The following is a 21,628-nucleotide window of genomic DNA, read 5'->3' as shown; positions in this document are numbered from 1 at the left end:
GCTTGATAACAAAAATGAATAATATGGAAATAGATATTAAGTGATAACATTTATACAACCCAGTGGAATTGCTTATCAGCTCTAGGAAGGGGGAGGGAAAGAAAATGAATCATGTAAACATGGAAAAATATTTTTAAAAAATAAATTTAAAAAAAAAAAACAGATTGCTCCTGCCTCATCTCTGCCACAAAAAAAAAGAACCAAGCATTAATGGTGAGATCAATAATCCCACATCACTTGCCATAGGCCTGGGTTACTTTTTTTACAACATTGATGAGGTTAGGATCAGCTGTAGTGATGGTCATGGTGAATTTATTTAAATCTATGTAGTCCACCATAAGCTGTAGGTGCCATTTGCCTTCCTCAAGGGATAGGGTTCTTATAAGGAGAATTTGTATAATGTAGTACTCCAGCTTGCTTAATCTCCATCACTAGGGAAGAAATGATCTTTCACCCCTCCTGAGGATTTGATATTGGTTGGTATTAACTACATGGGATAGTTCAGGTCAAGGGTTTCCATTTAGCCCTACTTACAGTAGTATATGTAGAGGTGGATGAAGGAACTATACAAATACTGATTCCCAAGAGTCCATGATACCTTTTTCTTACATGGTTGGTCCTGTGTAACCTTCCCTGAATGATCCAAATGGACCAGGGGCTTTAGAGGATACTGTAAGCTTGGGTGTGGCTGAAGGATCTTTAGTGTCCTGGTGCTGAATTTCCTCATAAAATTTTATAAGAACCATGATGGGCAGGCCATCAAATGCTTTCTTATCACCCCCATATTTTAGGAACCACACCCAAAGCTCCCTCTGAGAGAGTATCTTTGCCTCTGTCTGTGACTCCTCCCCACATTCCTAGAGTGCCTATCAGTATTAACAGCGGAATTTGCAAAATCATAATTGTGCCAATATCCTTCTCAAACTTTAATAGTTGATCAGCTCACACCTGTGTAACTGTGTGATTAGAGACTCAAAGCTAAACTCTGAATACATTCTGGTGAGCCTCTACCCAGAAGTCAGAATCTAATTTCCCCAGAGGAGGGCTAGTCAGAGGGTGTGGCAGGCCAAGGAAGAAGGGGGTCAGGGAAGGAACATGAATAAATACAATCTATCAAACTCATTTCCTTTAGGAACTTCATCCCTTCCCTAGCAGATTCTCATGTGGAATTGGCTCTACCCAAGATTAATTTTTATAGGACCAGGTGCAAATAACTCCACACTTCAGCCACTTAAAAAGGGACAAAGGGCAATTTGCATCTGATGCCCTAATACATTTAGATGACTACATAAAAGTAAGTCTCCTAAACCTATGGAACTCTGTTTGGCTCCATTAGAACACACCCTCAGGAGCCATCCCTCCAATGACTCATCAGATTTGTTTGAACTTCTGAAACAGTTGGTTTCCTTTTAGGGAAAACTAATCCCTGGTGTTGAGAAATAGGGGAACCCTGGTGCCATCACAGAGACTTTCCTTAAAACTGGGCCCACTTCAGTCAAACAAGGGATAGAGGAAATTACAAAAGATAAATATTTGATCAATTGATTGCATGAAATTTGAAAAATTCAGCACAAACCTATAGAGAAGAAAAGCAGGTTGAATAGGGGAAAAATGTTTGTATCAAACTTAACAGATAAGGGGTCGGTAGCTAAGATATAAGGGTGAAACCATTCATATATATGAGGACATGTTTATGTATGGATAGGTAGATAAAATAGTTTTGATTAAACATTTTTTCAAAAGAATAACAAAATATTATCAACCATATGAAAAAATGCTCCAAATCACTAACTATAACAGAAATGCAAATCATTTCACCTCAGAAAACTGGCAAAGTTGACAAAAGATAGGAATGATTTGAGGTGGAGAGGTTATGGGATGATATTCACACTCCTGAATTGTTGATGGAGCTGTGATTTAAATATATGCCACCATTTTGGAAAACAATTTAGAATTATGCAAATAAAATTACTAAAATGCCCATATTCTTTCATTTGACACAGACATTTCATTTCCAGGCACATATATGCCAATAAGGCCATTGATAAAAATAATATTTATAGTAGCACTTTGGGGGCTAGCAAATAATTAGAAAAAATTGATGCCCATCAATTGGAGAATGGCTAACCTGAATATCTAATTACTATGCCACACGTAATGATGAATATGATGAATACAGAGGAACATGCAAAGATGCCCATGAACTGATACAGAGTGAAATATATAGAACCAAGAAAACAATATACCTAACTATAACAATGTAAATGGAAAGAACAACCACAAAATAATCAAAGGTGAATGTTACAAAGTTACAAAGAAAAGCATGACCCCAAAAAATAAATATGAAGTATCACCTACCACTCTATTACAAAAGTGGAAAGTACATATTTTCAGATTTCATTCAATATATTAATTGGCTTTACAGATGGCCTTTTCTTTTTTCCTTTTTTTCTTTAAAAATATTCTTTGTTATAGGGAATGGGAGGAGAAGAGAAAATTTAGATCGTAAAACAAAAGCTATCAATGAAATTTATATTAAAAAACTACATCTATAAGATAGGTAAAGTATTAAGAATGAGAAGTGATAGGAAGCCCAGGAAGCTAAGGGATCTGCCCAGGGCGAAATGTTTGCTCTATGCAGGATTTGAACTTGGGTCTTTGTGCCTCTGATCCTAGGCAGACGAGTGGCCTCCTTTCTTGGGGTGATATCTCGACTTATCAGTGAATTTGATTTAAATGAGGCCGAGTTGCACAAAGTAACCCTAACTAAGTCGGATATAAGCAAAGCGCTTTGCATACATCTTTTGGTCCTCATTAGAACCCTAGCGAGTGGGTTTTACGAATAAGAGGAAACTATGGCCCACTAAGCGCTTACAGTTTCCTCAAGTCGGATTGGAATTCCAGTTTTCCTTATTAGAGGACCCAACCTCCATCCATGGATGCATTGAGTTACTGCTAACTTTTAAGTCTGGTCCGCAGGAGCCAGCGGGGTGGGGGAGGGGCGGGGGCAGGGCTCTGACTGGACAGCTTGAACAGCTGCAGGGAGGAGGGAAAAGAGCAACAAGTCCCATGGGAGAGCGAGCCTAGTGCTTCGCTTTAGTGTACGTTCTGTCCTTTCAGAGTCTCCGTAGCTTCTAAACCGGGCAACTCTCGGGCTTAGAGGGGCTAGGCCGGAACCACGCCTGCAGAGAAGGCGGATGTGTGGGGTTAGAGGTCATCGGACCTAACCGCCTTTCCGGAACTAACTGTTTTCTGCCGCTGTTCCGGGCGGGAGTTTAAACGGCTACCCCTGGGGACCGAGATGTCGGGCAGTGAGGGGCCAGTGGCCATCAAGTGCTGGGAGCGGTTCGGCTCCAGGCTCCCTCGCAGCTGCACCGTAGCTCCGGATGGGAGCCTGAGCTGGGAGGCTGGCGGCGGGCCTGGGCAAGGCCTGCGAGCCGCTCTCACGGTGACGGATGGGGGAGGGGGAAATGTGGAGACACCCCCTCCTACAAGGGATACAGAGAACCCCTCACCCCACGCTCCTAGGAGGAGAGTGTGGAGGGCTACCCCCAAGGGAGGGGAAGGATTTGGAGAGATCACCTCACTCTAGGGAGGGGGAGGAGTGTGGAGACACTCCCTCTTCCTAGGAGGGATACTGAGAAACAGCACCGCCCCCACCCCACCCCACCCAGTCTAGAAAGAGGCTGTGGAGCCACCCCTGATGGTTGGGGAGGCGGGTAGGGTGAGAAGATCCCCACCTTTCAGGCAGGAAGTGCAGAAAGTCTCCCAGGAAGGGGACATATATAGAAATCTACCACATAATGGAACATGGTAGATCTCTAGAGAAGAGAGCAAAACAGAGGCCCCTCCTCATAAAGGTGGGGTAGAACAGAGTCTTGGTAGATAGTTGTAGGTAGACTAGAGATGATCCCTACCTCTTCCCCCCCATCCCCCAGAAAAGACAATCCTACTCATAACCCCCATAAGGGAGGAAATAGGGACTTTGGGATAAGGTGGGACACAAAGTCTATCAAAGGCATAAAGGTTGTCTGAGGGGTCTGTTGTGGGGAGAGAAGTGAAACCCTGGTATCCAGGGTACCCTCAAGCTCACTTCCCTTCTCTCTTCACTCCTCTCAGGCTGTGTTCCTGCCTCATGGTTTCCCCGACAGTGTCAGCCCAGACTACCTGCCTTACCAGCTATGGGACACGGTGCAGGTTATTATCTAGCCCCCTAAAGGGGAGGGAGGAAAAGGGAGAGGATATAATCGAGGAACTGTGGAGGTCATCTAGGTCAGCCTTCTCTTTTTACAGAGGAGGAATTTGAGGCCCAAACTGGTCTGCTTGAATCCAGGTCTCTCTTTCTTTTTCCCAGTGTTCTTTCCATTCTTTACTTTGGGGAATTATGACAGGACTGGCAGCTTGGTGTAGTGGAGCAAGCCCTGGGCTGTAAGTCAGAAGACCTGTTCTAATTCTAGGCTTGCCCTGGTTATTCCTGCCCTTTGTCTGGGCCTCTGTAAAGGGAGGGAGTTTGACTAAATGATCTCTAAGGTCCCTTTAAACTAGGTTATGACAAATTCAAAGCTGGGAGACCCATGATGTTTCTCTCACCAGATAATCTTTCATCATCCAGGCTTTTGCCTCCAGCCTCACAGGCTCCTTGGCAACTCAAGCTGTCCTTCAGGGGGTTGGGGTGGGAGATGCAGCTGCTTCTGTCTCAGCTGCCACCATCACTTGGCTCTTAAAAGGTGAGCTATGGTCTCTATGCCTGCCCCACATGGCCTGTTTTCAGCCTTTTAGTCCTTTTCTCCTTCCTGTCGCAAATGCCTATCATGTTTCTTTCTGCTGTTAGGTATTTGTCACTTTTTACTTTTTATAAGTTATTTGTGAATTGTTTATCTTCCTGTTAGATTGTTTCAGGAGAACCATGATTATTTTTGCCTCTTTTCTGCATCAACCCCATCAGTTTACACAGAGTAGATGAGAAATTGTTATTTGCTGAATGAATGAATGAACTGACATAGAGCTCAGTGACCCTTTGGTCTCATGTGCCCTCTGTTCTACCATAGATGGAACTGGCATGCTGGGGCGAATTGGTTTTGCCTGGTTGATGGGGTAAGTGAGTTCATCTTTCTCCTGGATCCAATCCAATTTGGTGTTGTCAGCAAGCTTGTTTTAAATCATGAACTTTTCACTGGCCAGTCACTATGTCTTTTAACTCTGCATAGCCACCAATAACCTAAGATAACAGGGCTGACCCTCACCCAAATTATAGTTTGATTTTTGGTAGCTTCCCATTTCCCCCAACCTCTTTTCAATCAATAAATCAATATTTCTTGATAGGAGTATATAGGGTGTTCATGGAAGTGAAGGCTTGCTGGATCTTTTCAGAGCTGTTTTTCTCCTTTTGTGTTCACTTATTATGCAGCTTCAAGAAGCTGTAGCATGCACTGTGACCACTCTGATAAACCATTTAGGCCTCTGGGCTAAACCAGATTGAGGGTAACCAACATCAATGACTTAGTGTCTATCCCAGGCATTAGAAGACTTCCTGGACAGGAAGAATTTATTTCGGCAGCCATGAAAGTGGTAGAAGTGAGTGCTGTGGAATGTTTAGTGCTTGGTTAGACATCAAAGATGCCAAGGTCATCCTCTGAATCCTCAGTCATTGCCACTTATCTTGACCTTTGTCTTGCCACCTCAGTGGCTCTGGACTAAAGAGTGAGGCTGATAACTGTGCAACTGCCTCACTTAAATCCAATTTATTTACAAAACAAAAGGTATCAGTGATGCCATTTTGGTCCTTTTCGTGTACAAAGGCTAACAACCACCAACCATTCCTTGACATCAATTTCAATATCAGTATCCCTTTTTCAACTTCCTTTTCTTTCCCCCTCTTCTAAACCTACTCAGATTTTTAGAATATTAGAATCTAGAGATGGGGAACCTTAGCAGAAGAAAAACTGTGGTCCAACTTTCCAAAAGGTCTAGTTAATGACAGACTCCATCTGTGACTCTCCACTACACTATGTTGCCTTATGTTGTTCCATCTCTTGTCAGAGAAGAAAAAGATAATGATAATTTCAAATACATTGAGGTGTTAGGGATGTGTGTTCATTAGGGACCAAATGTGTTCCTTGTGCTGCTTGGTTTTCAAAAGAAAGAGCTTAGAGAAAGCATTGCTTATACCAAGAGTGACTCTCTAACGATCTGGCTTTAGAGATCAGTAATAAATTGGGTGAGAGTTTTTTGGGGGAAGGGAGGGTTTTCCTAGAGTCTTCCAATTCACTTCATATAGGTAACTTTACTCTGCCTTTATGTAAAGATGACTGCACAGTAAATTCTTTCTTCTTGGTTTCAATGCAAAGTAATCTCTTCCCTATAGGAGCAGACTGGATTGTGAGGCCAAGAAATGGAGGTAATGAAGGTGCATTGGGGAGGCTTCAGAGCTCGTTGGAGTTGGAGAGCAGAAAGTAAATTTTTGGTTATGGAAATTTAGGACCTCTAACCTCTGACCTCAGGCTTTTCGCTGATGTTCTCAATGATGCAGCCATGTTTCTAGAGATTGTGGCCCCAGGATTCCCATCCTGCTTTACCCTCATTGTTTGTGTCAGCAGCTTAGCCAAGGTACTCATCTTGAAAAGATATGGGGAGGGGATGTAAATCAATTAATAATCATTTTCTCATAACTTATTATGGGCGGTCCTGTGTTCCTTAGAAGATTTAAGAGATGCATAAGACATGTTCCCTGGAGGAGTCCAATAGGAGCAATAAAACAGAGGCACTTGAAAGTTTAAATAACAATGACAGGGCATGATAATATATGAATAATATAATCTGATGCCTCATTGTGGTTCCAAGGTGACTTAGAATTTTCCATGGTATTGCTCTTCATGGTATTTTTTCCATTATAAATTTTTCATGGTATTGCTCCAAGGAGGCACTCTTGGCAGGTTTTGCTACATTGGCTTTAATAAAGGCTTGATGATTAAGAATTGTCCAAGGACTAGTTTAAATATAGAAAAGCTCACCAGCAAGGGATTGGAGAACAAATAATGATTTGGGGCTTAGTTTATGAAACCACAAACTGAGATGTGATGGAGATATAGTCTGCCTTGATGGAGGGAATGCCCATACCTCTGAATCTTGAAGTATGAAAATAAGAGAAATATGGTTCATAAGAATTGTCAGAATTTAGCATAGTGTATTTGAATTGTCATGGACTGGGAGTCAGGAAACTGCCACTGACTAGCTATATGACTGGGCAATAATAGCACTTTGGTCTTATCCATAAAATGAAGGGATTAGACTAGATGATCTCTGATCCTTAGGCTCCAAAATTCTAGTATCCTGTAATGATCTAACAGGACCAGAATGGTCAGGGACGACTTCATATAGGATGTAGAATTTTATTTTAGCTTTGAAGGATAGGGGGTGGTATTTAGCTAGGTAGAGAAGAGCTCTATAGAGATTGTGAAGACTGGAAAGCACATGATGTAGTCAAGAAAATTTAACTGGTGCTAATTTGGGTGGATGGCTGGTGTGGTTCAGGAGGGGTAAATAGAAAGGATATATAATATGAGTATGATGCTTAGGGCTTCTGCTGTGGGGAAAAGAGTCATAGACTCTCAAGATTCTGGGAAGGGAGAGAATTAGGAAAAAAGGTGCTAGATCTAGAAGTAGAAAGGACCCACTGTATCTGATAGAGGAGGGAGATAATTATTTCCTTCCTTTGTTTCGAAAAAAGAAAGTGCCTCAGATTGCTAAAGTCAGGGCTCTTGAAAGTCACTTGGAGGACACTGGTTTGTGGGGACACTATATTTTTAATGAACATTTATCAGTCATCTGTTAAGTTCAGGGGCAGGGCTGGCATAGTAGAGAAGGTGTTAGGCTTATAGTCAGGAAAGTGTGAGTTCCCCCACTTAAATAGGTGTTTGACCTAGGATGAGTCACTTCTGAGTTTCAAATCTCTTCATCTATAAAATGAAAAGAGAAGGACTTGATTTCTAAGATCTCATCTCTCAAGCTGTAATCCTGTAAAATACTATGCTAAGTATTGGGAATACAAATGCAAAGGTATTCTATGCCCATAAGGAACTTACATTCTTTTACTACCTGGAACCATAGTAATAGGTTTGATTTTTGTACTAAACTGTTGAAACTATGCTGAGTTCTTTCAGGGTCTTAGCCCTGTTTTCTCTCAGTAACTTAGGAAAGGGTTGAAAATGTCTTCCAATGTCATGAAAATGTGGGCTATATGATCTAAATGTATGAGAATTAGTCCTGAGAATATGATGTTGCTGTATTGGCATTGAGCTTCTTTCCTAACATATTTCACTTTTAGTGCATTGTGGGAGTAGCAGGAGGAGCCACACGGGCAGCACTTACCATGCACCAGGCCAGGAGAGACAATATGGCTGATGTTTCAGCCAAAGACGGAAGCCAGGTAAGAGACCTGAGAAGAGATGTGGAGTCAAGGCCTAGGGTAGGACTGGATTTGAGCCAGAACAGCAAAGGCACTGAGTTAGGGATCTGTGGGAAGATAGCCTAACCCTTCTTTCGGGAGGAGGAGAATTTAAGTAGATACCACAATGTCTGTGAGTAGGCTTGATAAGCTAATCTAGACATAGGCAAATGTGATGGTTTCTTTCACTGAACAAGAGGAACAATCAAGCTGATTAATAGCTTGTCCTTCCCAATGTTTTTCCAGTGTGAAAAAAGCTGTAGAGGACAGGAATAGAACATGTCAAGACTAAACCTCTCTTCAGTGGTAAGATTAGTGTGTTGATGGAGTTTTAGGATAAATTGAGGACCCAGCATTGTTCAAAGGTGCACCAAACAATACTCTTGTATCTTGTGCCTGAGGACAAGTGCTAAAGCACCCAAACAGTTAAACTCCTATAAACCTTTTTTATATTTTTTTGTTTGAGTTGTCTTATGATTTTATGAAAAATTTATCATTTCCCTTCCTAGATTGTCATCTCTCCAAAGCTAGATCCTAAGGAATTGATCAGTTTGATTGAAGCATTTTCTAATATATTTAGAACTGGAAGGAACCTTCAAGAAGCATATTTATGGGCAGATTTTTAAAGATCCTTGAACTGAGGTTTAAGAAATTTGGCCTACATTCTGTAGGAACCATTGGAAGCTTCTTGAGTTGGGGAATAACGTGGTGAAAACTCTGCTTTAGAAAGATTAATCTGGCAATGACACCACGATAGAACTGCTGACCTGACTTTTTCCCCTTTTTTGCCAACTTCTCTCCCAATACAGGAGACTTTAGTGAACTTGGCAGGGCTGCTGGTCAGTCTTTTACTTCTTCCTCTGGTATCTAATCGGCCAAGGTGAGATTTTAGGGGAAGTCATGAAGGACGGGCTTTGTCTACTTTGTCTTTGGCCTCTAATCTCAATCTCTTTTCCTTAGTCTCAGTCTTGCTGCCTTCTTCCTTTTCACAATCCTCCATCTATACGCCAACTTCCGAGCTGTTCGGGCTGTCATTATGGAAACATTCAACGAAGCACGACTTTACCTTGTCCTAAAGCACTTCCTTCAATGGGGAAAGGTTCTAACACCCCCCTCAGCCAATCGTATGGAACCACTGTGGACAGGTGACAATGCCCCTCCTCAGTCTCCCACATACCCTAACCTAGTCCCCACTGAACATCCTGACTCCAGCTCCCTACAGGTTGCCACTCTGCCCTGTCCCTGTCCCTGGGTGTTCCCCTGCACAGCCTGATCTCAAGGTGAGTGATATCCTTCTCTCTTCCTGCCTCCTTCCCTCATGCATTCTCTGGGCCTTTGTTACCCCACTTGAAGACATTGGACTTTCTTACCACTACAAGGCCCTTTCCCCAATCCTTTTCCTTTGGACTTCCTGCCTAGCCATATCCCTTTCACCCATAGCCACCCTACCACTGCCACCTTCACCTCTCCCATATGCCAGCCCATTGTGTTTCTTTCTTTCCCTAGTGTCTTTGAACTACAGCAGGTGAGTGAAGGGCACCAACAGCCCTATCTCCTGCGCTGGGACCGATGCCGAGGTGAGAGAAGTAGAAAGATAGACTAAGGGAGGAAGGGGAAGGGGAATGGAATGATTTATGAATAACTCATTTCCTTCCCTTTTCCTTTTAGACAGTTTATATAAGAACATAAAAATCCCTCTTAACTCCCCTTAATAGCTTGGTCAGAAAATAGTAATGTTGGGGCAAATTTATATCCTTGAGTTCATATATTAACAAATTAAGGAGGGCAGAGGTCAATGAATTGGGCATGCAAATTAAGAAACTAGAAAGTGAACAAACTAGAAATCCTCAGATGAAAACTAAATTAGAGATCCTAAAAATTAAAGGAGAAATTAATAAAATTGAAAGTCAAAGAACTATTGATTTAATAATAAATAAGACTAGAAGCTGGTACTTTGAAAAAAAAAACAAATAAAATAGACAAAGTACTGGTCAATCTAATTGAAAAAAGGAAAGAAGAAAACCAAATTAACAGTATCAAAGATGAAAAGGGAGACCTCACCTCTAATGAAGAGGAAATGAAGGCAATCATTAAAAACTATTATGCCCAATTATATGGCAATCTAGGTGATATGGATGAATATTTACAAAAATAGAAAATACGAATGTTGACTACATGATATAGCTAGGTAAGTCTGGTTCAACAATTGACCTCAGAGAGTATTAAGATCACTGTTAGCCTGGATGGAGGCCTCTAGCGCCATACGACTTTCTAATCAACATTTTTATCTTCAACTTGGGTAAAGAAGTATATAGCAGGGCATATCACACATCAGACTGTTGCAAAACTAAGAAAGATAGCTTTTTTGAATGATGACCAGAATTCAAAAGATGGCAATTTTTGTGATTTTAAAAGGGGCTGAAACAATAATTCTCAAATGACTTTGTAACATCAATGTGAATGTTCCCTCCCACAGTGTAGGTAGCAGTCTCTTTGCTTGTCCATCTTGAGCTGCTCTTGACTGTGTCCTTCTATAAGATTGTTACTGGAGGCCCCAATGTGCTAGTGACCTTCCTTGCTTTCTCCCTACTTCAGTAGTATGCCTGTAGAACACCCAAGAGATCAGCCCATCTCTTTTCAATCATACATTCTTCTGATGACGTGCCTTGTCCATTTCTTCAGAGTTTCTAAATTTTCTATGTTTTGTAGAGTTTGTTCTTTCTCACTCTTTGTCTCTGATGCCTTCTGAGTGGTATCAGATTTTATTATCAGACTTGGTGTTTTGGGATTCTGAGCCATAGGAGTAACAAACTATTAGAAGAAAATAATCAAAAATCTATGTAAAGTCCTAAACTACATGAGTACAAGATTAGGGAGACCTTCCATGATAATAGTTTGTGTGTAAAAGATCTGAAGGTTTTAGTTGACCACAAGTTTAACATGAATGTGTCAGCCATTGTGAGCTCATGATAGATGAATAAAAGCACAGTGTCCACAATAGGAGAATGACAACTTTACTGTCCTCTGACATGATCAGACTCAAATCTGCAGTATTATGCCCAGCTCTGAGCATCACATTGTTGTTGTTTTTTTATTTTGTTTTAAAGTAGCATAATATTGTAAGAGTCTATTTAGAACAGGAGTTCTTGATTTTGGGGTGACCATGATCCCCTTTGGCTATCTAGTGAAACCTATGGACTCCTTCCCAGATTGACAATTTTAAATAATTGAAGGAAATACTGAATTCCATGTAGAGGTTAGTGAAAATAAAGATGTAATTCTTTCTCCATCCAAACTTATAGTCCCCATGAAAATTATGTCAATGCTGGATCAGTTTGAACCTCTAATCTAGAGGAATGTAATCAAGATTGTGAAGGATCTACAAATCATGTCAAGAGGAAAATATCTGAAGGATATGAGAATAGACTAGCCTGGAAGAGAGTGAACTGAAGGGTGACAATGTTGTTTAGCATATCTCAAAAGCATTTGTTATAGTTTTAAGTTTTAATAAGACATTTGGGATATCCTGCATCTTAAGGACTTTCATGGGTTGGGCGAAGAGGGGAGAGACTTGTTCAGTGTTGCTCCAGTGGGTATTACTGATATCAGTGAGTAAAAGCTCCAGAAAGGCATATTTCAAATGAGTATTGAGAAGAATTTTTCATATGTATATGAAATTTTTTAATACTTTTTTTTACATTTTAATACATTTTTTAAAAATTTATTTCATTAAATATTTCCCAATTACAATTTGAAATTTTTTAACAATTTGTAAAAAATTTTGAGTTCCAAGTTCTCTCCCTCACCCTTTGAGAAGGTAAGCAAAATGATATTGATTATAAATGTGAAGTCATGCAAAGCAATTCCATATTAGCCATGTTGTGAAAGAAGACACATACACAAAAAAATCCCAAAACAAAATCCAAGAATAATAAAGTGAAAAAATTGATGCTTCAATCTGTGGTCATTCATCAGTAAGGAAGAATTTTCTAATGCATGAAGCTGTACAGCAGTGGAACAGTTTGCTTCAGGAGTACTTGAATTCCCTGTCACTGGTTTTAGTGTTTAGGTAGAGTCTGAACCATCAGGTCTGTAAAATGGATTTCTGGAAGATTAGAAGATGTAGCCCGCTCCTCTATGTCTCTTGCCCTCTGAGTAATGAAATTTTATTCTTTCAAAGACCGTTAGTGTTCTGTAACCCAGGACCATAGGATAGACTGAAACTAACAGAAGAAAGTGATCAAGAATAGATATAAAGGGCTAAATTGCATGATTGAAAGATTAGGGAGACCTTACTTTGATGGTGGTTTGTGTGAAAAAGACTTGATTTTAGATGACTACAAATTTCACATGAATATGCCAACCATTGTGAGCTCATGATATATGAACTCATTGACTTTTAAAGGCCTTTCCAACTATGAGTTTATGTAGCTGTAAGTTCCTGTAGCTTAGAGAGAGGTGTGTATGTGTACATATACATGCATGCTTTTCTTGGCTTTATCACTTTTTTGGGTTACAAATTCTGCGTATTTACTCACATTCAAATGATTATATGTTTTCTTTTTAGAAAGCTTCAGAGCTCCCAGTAAGACTCTTATAATCAAAGATTTGGGAAAGAAATCTGCCTTTTCCATTATGAGTTTATATGCTTTCATCATATCCCTGTCTCAGTCTTCATCTTTCCAGTTGGAAGAAGCCTAATTCTTCTCCCCTCATATAGCAATCACTACTCGCTTCCCTTTTTCTCTCCACAATATCTTTGTAATTGTTCTTCCAAGGTTCTTTCCCAGTCTGGTTATCAGGCAGGCAGTCAACAAATATTTATTAAGCACTTGTATAAGGCATATATGCCAGGTACACAAGTGTAAACCATACTCCTGTCCTTAAGGATCTTACAAATGTATTTGGGGAGATATGATATGTACAGATAAAAATAAACCTAATGAACCCCAAAACGAAAGCTAAAGGTCACTAGTGGAATAGACAAATGTGACAATAAATGGAGCTCAAAGAAAAAAGAATAGTGTATGAACCAAGGCTGTTGGGGAAGGCTCCACAAGTGGAGGTAGCATTTGAGTAAAGCCTTGAGGGATGAGCAGGGAAGAAGGGAAGGTACTCCAGGAGCAAAGACGTAGGGGAATGCCTAAAGTGTGTCCTAGAGACTAATGTGCCAGACTACAACTTGTACCTCTATCTCTCCAGGTCAGATACAGGTGACTTTGGGCCAGGAAGTAAGTACTGGGGTCATTCTGAGGGCAGCGACACATGGACTTTTGCTGGCAACCCTGTTGGAAGATGTGCCCCTTATGGAAGAGCTGGAGACCCTGAGGGGTCAAATCAGGGCAGGTGAGAGTTAGGGGTTTTACATAGGGCACAGCAGGAAGAGAGAAGGGCTAGAGGAGCTCACTCTGGTTATTGTTTCTGCTCCCTAGCCCCTGAAGGAGACAGTTGGACCATTGTCAAGGAAACTTACCAAATCCTTGATAAGCTCTACCCCAAGTTCTTGAAAGGTAATACGATCCATACTCCTTCCTTTAACCATTCTACCCTGACCTGAAAATTTGAGGGTCCTGGATTCTAATCTGGATCTTCCACTTATTCATTGTATGACCTTGGCAAATCACTTCCTTTTTCTGAATTTGCTTCCTTGGCTTTAAAGTGGGGAGGGGTTGGGAGCTTAGATAATAGATTAAGGGTCCTTCAGTGGTTATGAGGGACCTTTTCCCACCAGAGCTACAGGCTGTAGGCTGGGAGACAGAGCACCATCTATTGGAGGTAGATGAGTGGCGAGCCACATGGCCCCTGCAGAAGAAGAAGACTTTGTGAATGCCCTGCTATATCACCTGGACACAGACGAAGCCAGATGGGGACCAGGAATGCTCTGGAGATGGACCAAGGGAATAAGGAGGTTTCCAGAGAAACGGAGCCACTGTCACCAAGAGAACGTCCCATGTCAGCACCTTTTCTGTTTTCTTTGGGTGGGAGTACCTTATCTGTGTTACCATTTTTTAAATTACATTGAACTCTCCAGATCTGTAATGAGTTTTATTTTTAGTCAACCCAAGAGTAGCCACATTTTAAGCTGATACAGTAATATAAATGATGGATATATTCATCAAGTATAACAATGGTATGTAGTTGATGAGTGATGAAGCCGATGTAACTAGAAATGAACCAAAGTCTGCATGTTAGGGTCTGTTTTTCCTCCCAAAATGCCAGTCCTAGATTCTAGCAGTGTCAGTGTTGAAGTCACTCAACTTCCCTGTTCCCTAACCATGCTCTGTCACCAAAGTGTCAGGCAAAAAACCCCCATAGAAAGACTGCCACTGTCATCATAAGCAGTGCATTGAAGTTGACGATTCGGGCCCAGTGTGGATCCTCAGTAATGTCTGCCAATTCCTGGGCTCTTGTTGCCTCTTCCGAGGGAGGTGTGGAGCTGCTTGGACCACTTCCTGTCATCCCACAGAACCAGAGTAGGCATTGGCGGAGTAGGCTTGGGGCTGCCCGTGAGGGTTCTGAAGGAAATGAAGACTCAGTGCCCAGCAGAGAGAACCCCTGAGCCTCCCACCCTTCCAAAGAAAACCCAGTCTCCTTGTAGACTTAGACCTGGGCCTCATGCCCTGCCCCTAATAGGCTACCTTCTATTTCTACTGCGTGCTCCAGCTGGCCATTTTGCACAGGGAATTCAGGGGGTCCCGTCTGCCGCTCATCCACGTCCAGGTCCTCCCGCTCTTCCTTACTGTGGCGGAGGCTAAATACGAGGCGGTGGAGCTAAGAGACAAAGGGGCCCATGAATTCATTGATTCATTTGATTCAGTTGACATCCACTAAGTTTAGGGCACCGTGGACAATGCTGAAACCAGTAACACAGTTCCTTCAATCCAGGGGGGACAAGGAATTGCCCTCTGGAGAAAGGAAGCATCCAGACTAGGCCACACTTACGTGCTTTGAGGGAATGGGTGTTGTGCAGAAGGATATGGTGAGAATTATGATACAGGAACAGATGAAAAGTATGATGGCAAAATAAAGGTAATGGACGCCACAGAAGAGACTGGGGCAGGATGAGGGCCGGACGCAGCTGCCAGTGCCAAAGTAGAACTCTGGGATGAGGCGGGCCAGCCCCATCAACAGGCCCCCAATTAGCCCCCAGAAAGCACCCTGGTGAAGAAAGGAGTAATCACACTTAAAAGTGGCCCCCACAACCCCAGGAACCCTCCCTGCTAATTACTCCTAAATTCCCTTGGTTCCCCTGCCATCGAAGTTCCCTCTGTCTAAATTTCTATGACTCACTGGTTCGTTGACCCTGGGCACAAAGAGAGCAAGGACGAAGACTGCTGAAACTGGTGGAGCCAGGTAGCTAGAGATGGCTTGGATGTAGTCAAAGAGCTGACCGCCTTGTGCAGCCTGGACCACAGGGAGCCAGGCAATTGAGACTGCAACAATAAATAGTACCCAGAGCCTAGGAAGAACAGAAAGGTGATGACTGGACTGTCACCTCTACCCCCAGCTCAGGCTCAGATGGTGGTCTCCAAGGAGTGTTCCCCAGAATCGTTGCCTCGGGGCTGAGGATGGGACCTCACCTGCCCACCAGTAGCAGCTCTCTGTCTCCTGCTCGAGGTCGAAGCCTTGTGTAAATGTCCATAGTGAAGAGGGTGCTACTGCTGTTGAAGATGGAGGCCAAGGAGCTCATGAGAGCAGCCAGCATGACGGCCAGCATTAGTCCACGAAGACCTAGGCAGGAAGGAGATGACGGTGAAGCACTTTATAACCAGACTTAAGGGAAGGTGGTGATCTGGTGGAAAGAGCCCTCCACTGGGAGGAAGTTCTGGCCTTACTACTAACTCAATGCCTAGCTCTGGGTAAATCACTTTCCCTTTCTGGGCCTCCATTTCCTTGGCTGGACTGGATCTCCAAGGACCCTTGCAACTCTAATATTCTGTGACTAATGCAGATGTCTGTTCTCTTCCCCATTCCCCACCCCCATGTCCCATCTTACCATTGGGCATTAGTTTTACTACCAGCAGTGGGTAGGCAATGTTGGAACAGCCAACCTCTGTACCACAGATCTGCTTACACACTTCTGGAGCCACACATGCCACTTTATCTAAAAAAGGACCACACAAAGCTAGAGAAAGCCAAGTCCTGGCAGGGCAGTTGAACATTTATATATTTGGGTTTGGCACAGGAAGCCAAGTCCAAGAGCAAGGACCCCCGATTCCTAAGATCAGAATGAAGTGGAGCTGTTACCTGGGTAGAGAATTCGGCTAATCATTCCTGGCATGACCATCAGGAACATGGGCAGCAGTTTCAGGTAGCCACACAGGATACAGCCAGCTTTAATGTGGGTCAGGTTCTTCCCTGCCAAGCACCTCTGTACAATAACCTGAGACATGAGAGAGATTCCCTTGGCTCAGATCAGATTCTCAGACCCCAACATTCCCATTCTCCCTTCATCTCCATACCTGGTCACTGCACCAATACCAGCCAGAGACAATGGTGAGCCCCACCAGCAGAGCTGGCCAAGGCAAATCTCCAGACACTGGATCCCGGAGAAGATGATAGGAGTCAGCTCGAGGCTCATAGCAGGAGGGTGAAATGTTGCCCACCATGGGGTCCTCAGAAAAGGTTTGTGTGGTCTTGGCTTCCAAGTACTTGTTAAAGAGACCTGTATACCCGCCCACCTCATTGAAGGCTGGCACAAGGAGAGAGGACAGTCACAAGGCCTGGTAACACAGATTTGCTTCTTCCCAGGGAACTTCCTATTGAGGCCTCAAGCTTCCTTTTGTCCATAAAGTTCCACCCCTTCCTAAGAAACCGAGCTGTCCTATCCTCCAACCTATAGTTCCCTCCACCCCAAAGAAGTCAAGGTTATGCTCCGTCATACCATAGCCCATGAGGATGAATGCTCCCCCAAGAATGACAAAAGTCTGGACGGTATCTGTGTACATCAGTGCAGCCAGTCCCCCTGGAAGGAGAATGAAGTCAGAAGACAGGCCATCCTTTTCTATTCCCCCCCATCCCACCCCTAAAAACCAAAAATAATGATGGTTTCATAATTTCGCAGGCACTTAAACATCTATCATCTTATTTAATCTTTATTGGCACCCTGCAACTAGGAAGCTGTTTATCTATTTAGCTGTTACATCTCCCTTGACAGATGAGAAAAATGGGTGTTTGTTTTTTAAACCCTTATTTTCCATCTTAGAATCTGTAATTGTCTGTATTGGTTCCAAGGCAAAAGAGGGGTAAAGCCTAGGCATTTGTCGTGATTTGCCTAGGGTCACATAGAAAGTGTCTAAGGTTGGATTTGAACCCAGGACCTCCCATCTCTAGGCCTGATTCTCAATCCAATGAGGCACCTAGCTGTCCTCAGAAATGTGTGTTTTTAAGAAGGCCATCTTAAAAAGGACTGTGACAGCTAGAGTATGGCCAAATAACGTGAATAAGAATGGTGAGGGACCTAAAAACCTCCCCATTGCTTAACAGAATTGGGCAGTTAGTCCACAGAAGATAAGATGGGGAAATATGATTAAGTGAATATTTGGATGGCCAGCATATGGAAGTTATTTTATTTGACTCCCAGAGCTCAGGACTAGGAACAATCGGGAGAATTGTAGAGAAAGAAGATTTTGGCTAAATTATGGAAGAACCTAAGGATCAAAGCTGTTCAAAAAAGTGAGGGGGCTGTCTCAAGAGGTAGGGAGTTTCCTGAAGCTGAAAGTCTTTGAGATAATGGAGTGGAAGAAATACTTCCCATTCAGATAGAGGGTTAGATTCAACCGGAGTTCTTGCATCATGGACCCTTTTGGCAGTCTAGTCAAATCTCTGGACCCTTTGAAGGGTTTTTAGTGCATGAAATATACAGAATTGCAAAGGAAGCCAGTTACCAAAAAGTAAAATGCACTCCCTGGACTAGATGGTCTTTGCAGTCCTTTTCTATTTGAGATGGTGAGGATGAGGGAGCTGCTTTGCCCAAGGCTATGCAACAAGGCCAGGCTGGCACAGAGGGCTTTTGCCTTTTTGCTTGTTTTGTTTTTCCTATTGAACCACTTGGCCTCTCTTCTGTAGTAGTGTAGCACTCCATTTTATAGTAGGTCATAACTCCTTTTTTGCTCCAGTAAGTGTCATGTTGAATCTGCTATTTACCCACTCGTATGACTTTGGGCAAGTCATTTCCCCTGTCAAGTCTCATTTTCCTCATTTTTCATTTGAGGACCCTTCCAGCACTCTGATCCAAGAACCTTGGTGCCATCTCCAGCAGCACTATAAGCCAATAGGTTTGGAACATTTGCCTTCTTATTTGGAATCCACTAGACTGGGAGAGAGCTCTGAGCCTACCCTGCCACCCAAACCAGTTAATGAGGAAAAAACCACCTAGCCTGGTCACTTGTGGGTAAAGCCCTAAATTTAAAAGGCAAGGTGATTCTTATTCCTTCTCCCTACTAGAATGTCCCACTGGACAACAGTACCGTCCTACTCCCTATTGTAGACCTGCCTTGCCTACCTGTCACTGTATAGATCATGGTGATGCCTAGGAGGGCAATAACAGAGGCATAGATATTCCAGCCCAGAGCTTGTTGAATGAACACAGCCCCGGAGAACATGTCCACCTGGAGAAGGTCAGGTCAATAGGGAAAGTATTAGGATTTTGGCATCTTGTCCTCCAGGATCCAATTGTCTATCCCCCATTCTGTTCCCCACAGGACCCAAATGTCATATCCCTCCAACGTGACAGCCATGCCGCCTCCCACCCCACCCCCTACTTCTACATAGTTGGACCCTACAGAGATTTTGGTGAAGATGTAGAGAAAGAGCGAGAGCACTGTAAGGTAGAGACGGATCCGATGACCCCCGAAACGCTTTCTCAGGTACTGGGGCATAGTGATGACTCCTGCTGTCAGGTACACTGGGGCAAACAGCCAGCCCAGGAGCAGCACCACAAACAGGGCCTGGGGAGAGAGATTACAGGGTTTTCAGTGGGGTACCCCCACCTGGAGGAGGAGGTTCAGGGAAACAGGTCTGTGTAGTGTAGCGTTATCACACTTGCTGCCTGAACCAGCTTCAAATGTAATTGGGGAACGTTGGAACAGACTAAATAAAAAGCGCGATACAATAACCATAATGTTAATTCATGGTTTTCTAAGTCAATACATGGCCTGTAGGGATATGTTTTGATCTGAGTTTTGATACCACTGCTGGAGTGAATTGGAGGGAGGTCCAGGTCTCCAGAGGGAAAAGATTCAGAAGATCCAGTGGGTGATGAAAATTGAGTTCAATTAGGAACTGTCTAGAAAACAGGCCACTGTACCCCAGGAACTGGGGAGGCCAACAAAACAGAACCTGCTGTGATCAGTGTGATGATCAGAGAGGGCTGTCCCTGTGGATAGGGGGAAATGGGATCAGGAGGAAGCTGGGGATCAATTCTGTGCCTCTTCAAGACCATCATCATCATCATTCAAGGTCATCTTGTCCAACCACCTTCCTCTGTGGAGGAATGCCCTGCATAACTTCCAAGGAAGAAGAAGAAGCTCAAGGCACCTTCCCCAGCTTCCACTCCTTTCCTTCTGTGTCTCCGATTCTAGATGAAGAAGTTCTATCTCAGAGCTAATCTCTAGGCTCCCTGCTAGAGGAGCCTTTACCTCCATCTCTGGGAATCGAGAGATACAGATGGTGGTCCCCACAGGACAACAGTACCATCTCCAGTGGATGGTGAGACTGCAGAAGAAAAGGGAGTGAAACTCACATTCCACTCAAATCCGGCCACTGCTAGTCCACTTGCTGCCCCCGTCCCAGCCAGGCCCACAAAATGTCCACTCCCAATGTTGCTGGCAAAGAGAGAGGCTCCAACCTGCAAGAATTGGGATGGGAGGGAGTTGGAGTCAGGAGGGATAACCCCCAATTCCCCTCATTCCCTTTCACATTCTTCCCAAACCCTTTCCCATGATACTCCCACCCCTATTCCAAAGCCCTTCCTCACCGGCCACCATATCATACTCCTTCCAGCCAAGAAGTATCCTCCAATGGTCCCCCGGTTTGTCCGGCACATGGACTAGGAGAGAAGGGAGGTGGTGGCTGCAGCTAGCTTTGAAGGATAGGGATCATAGCTGGATGGAACATTTGATGACCAGCCAAGGGAATAGCATTAAAGGGGGTGGGGAGTGAGGACATGGATGGGGGCAGGGGTTGGGCTAATGGGATCATCTATTTGTACCTCATTAGTGTCCTCCTCACATTCCTCAGCCTTGTTTCAGTATGAATATTAACTCCTATTCCAGCCTTCAACCCTAGTCACATGATCTTAGAAGCATAAGATATTAGTGCTGAAAGAGACCTAAGAGATCCAGACTCTCATTTAAAGAAGAGGAAAGCTGAGACCCATAGAGGTTCAATGACTAGCCCAAGGTCATGCAGTAAGTAGCAAAGTCAGGATTTGAACTTGGGCCCTCAGATTCCAAATCCAGGGTGGTTTCTTTCTGTTTGCTTTTTACTATACCCTATTCCCTTCCCAACTCCTACCTAGATTGCTTTGATTTTGAAAGCCAGACTTCCAGCTCCCAGTTTGTGTCTTTCTCCTTCAGAGACAACACTGTTCTTTAAGTGCAGAGGACTGGAGGTCAAAAGATTAAACTCCAAATCCTGGATCTACCATTAATTTGTTCGCTAACCTTGGGCAGGTCATTTCTCTTTGACCCTCAGTTTCTTTTTCTAAAAGTTGAACCAGTTGACCTTTCAGGCCCTTTCCAGCACTGACATTCTAGTTTTCTAGGACCCTAGGTGTCCTATCCCTTACCCCCTCCCATCAGCTATTCTTGCCCTCTCCTCCCTCTGTACTCTCTGATCCAGCCCAAGCTCAAGACGTAATCTTTTAGCTTCTCACCCACAAACCGACCCCGATGACCAAAAAGAAGTAACCAGCGATGACAACGATGTCTGCTGGGTTGTCAATAAAATTCCTGGAGTCTGCCATGCTCTCCTCCATGATGCCTCAGCTCTGCCTCGAATCCTGTCTGGGTACTGGCCTCCCCCTAACTGCAGGAGAGGATTGACTCCTCCTCCAAAGGTTTAATGGTTACCTTGGGGGGCACTGAGCCGAGAAATCCCCATTTTGCATTCCCAGATATCGGGTACCCCTACCCTTGTCTTGGGTGAGAGGGCCTCATGCTCGGTAGAAAACAAGGGTGACGA

General features: G+C 43.4%; 2 protein-coding genes across 2 annotated transcripts; one reads left to right on the top strand and one right to left on the bottom strand.

The window, feature by feature from the left end:
* Nucleotides 1-3,192: 3,192 nt before the first annotated feature.
* LOC130453596 (RUS family member 1-like) lies at nucleotides 3,193-14,475 on the top strand. Its single transcript, XM_056806730.1, has 14 exons — nucleotides 3,193-3,448; nucleotides 4,120-4,197; nucleotides 4,613-4,727; nucleotides 5,049-5,094; nucleotides 6,365-6,397; nucleotides 6,501-6,606; nucleotides 8,324-8,425; nucleotides 9,253-9,323; nucleotides 9,404-9,588; nucleotides 9,666-9,723; nucleotides 9,950-10,020; nucleotides 13,646-13,789; nucleotides 13,876-13,953; nucleotides 14,175-14,475. The coding sequence occupies exons 1-14, from the start codon at nucleotides 3,302-3,304 to the stop codon at nucleotides 14,267-14,269; spliced, it is 1,329 nt and encodes a 442-aa protein (XP_056662708.1). The 5' UTR covers nucleotides 3,193-3,301; the 3' UTR covers nucleotides 14,270-14,475.
* LOC130455646 (sodium/glucose cotransporter 2-like) lies at nucleotides 14,475-21,465 on the bottom strand. Its single transcript, XM_056806729.1, has 14 exons — nucleotides 21,321-21,465; nucleotides 20,421-20,492; nucleotides 20,187-20,291; nucleotides 19,228-19,392; nucleotides 18,948-19,053; nucleotides 17,328-17,408; nucleotides 16,906-17,135; nucleotides 16,691-16,826; nucleotides 16,440-16,547; nucleotides 16,024-16,174; nucleotides 15,734-15,902; nucleotides 15,386-15,601; nucleotides 15,082-15,214; nucleotides 14,475-14,958 (listed from the first exon to the last, which is right to left on the bottom strand). The coding sequence occupies exons 1-14, from the start codon at nucleotides 21,420-21,422 to the stop codon at nucleotides 14,738-14,740; spliced, it is 1,995 nt and encodes a 664-aa protein (XP_056662707.1). The 5' UTR covers nucleotides 21,423-21,465; the 3' UTR covers nucleotides 14,475-14,737.
* Between the last annotated feature and the right edge of the window lie 163 nt (nucleotides 21,466-21,628).

The sequence above is a fragment of the Monodelphis domestica genome, chromosome 7 (genome assembly GCF_027887165.1).
Source record: "Monodelphis domestica isolate mMonDom1 chromosome 7, mMonDom1.pri, whole genome shotgun sequence".
Lineage (NCBI taxonomy): Eukaryota > Metazoa > Chordata > Mammalia > Didelphimorphia > Didelphidae > Monodelphis > Monodelphis domestica.
Note: the sequence above shows the minus strand (reverse complement) of the source record. Positions and strands in the feature narration are given on the sequence as shown.

What these genes read in the sequence shown, in the direction of transcription:
- LOC130453596 (XM_056806730.1), top strand. Translation starts at nt 3,302, where the DNA reads ATGTCGGGCAGTGAGGGGCCAGTGGCCATCAAGTGCTGGGAGCGGTTC. An exon ending in GGTTTTGCCTGGTTGATGGG is followed by an intron (nt 5,095 to 6,364) that starts GTAAGTGAGTTC and finishes TCTTCCCTATAG; the next exon opens with GAGCAGACTGGATTGTGAGG. An exon ending in GAGGGGTCAAATCAGGGCAG is followed by an intron (nt 13,790 to 13,875) that starts GTGAGAGTTAGG and finishes TCTGCTCCCTAG; the next exon opens with CCCCTGAAGGAGACAGTTGG.
- LOC130455646 (XM_056806729.1), bottom strand. Translation starts at nt 21,422, where the DNA reads ATGGAGGAGAGCATGGCAGACTCCAGGAATTTTATTGACAACCCAGCA. An exon ending in ATTCATCCTCATGGGCTATG is followed by an intron (nt 17,136 to 17,327) that starts GTATGACGGAGC and finishes TCCTTGTGCCAG; the next exon opens with CCTTCAATGAGGTGGGCGGG. An exon ending in GAGCTGCTACTGGTGGGCAG is followed by an intron (nt 15,903 to 16,023) that starts GTGAGGTCCCAT and finishes TGTTCTTCCTAG; the next exon opens with GCTCTGGGTACTATTTATTG.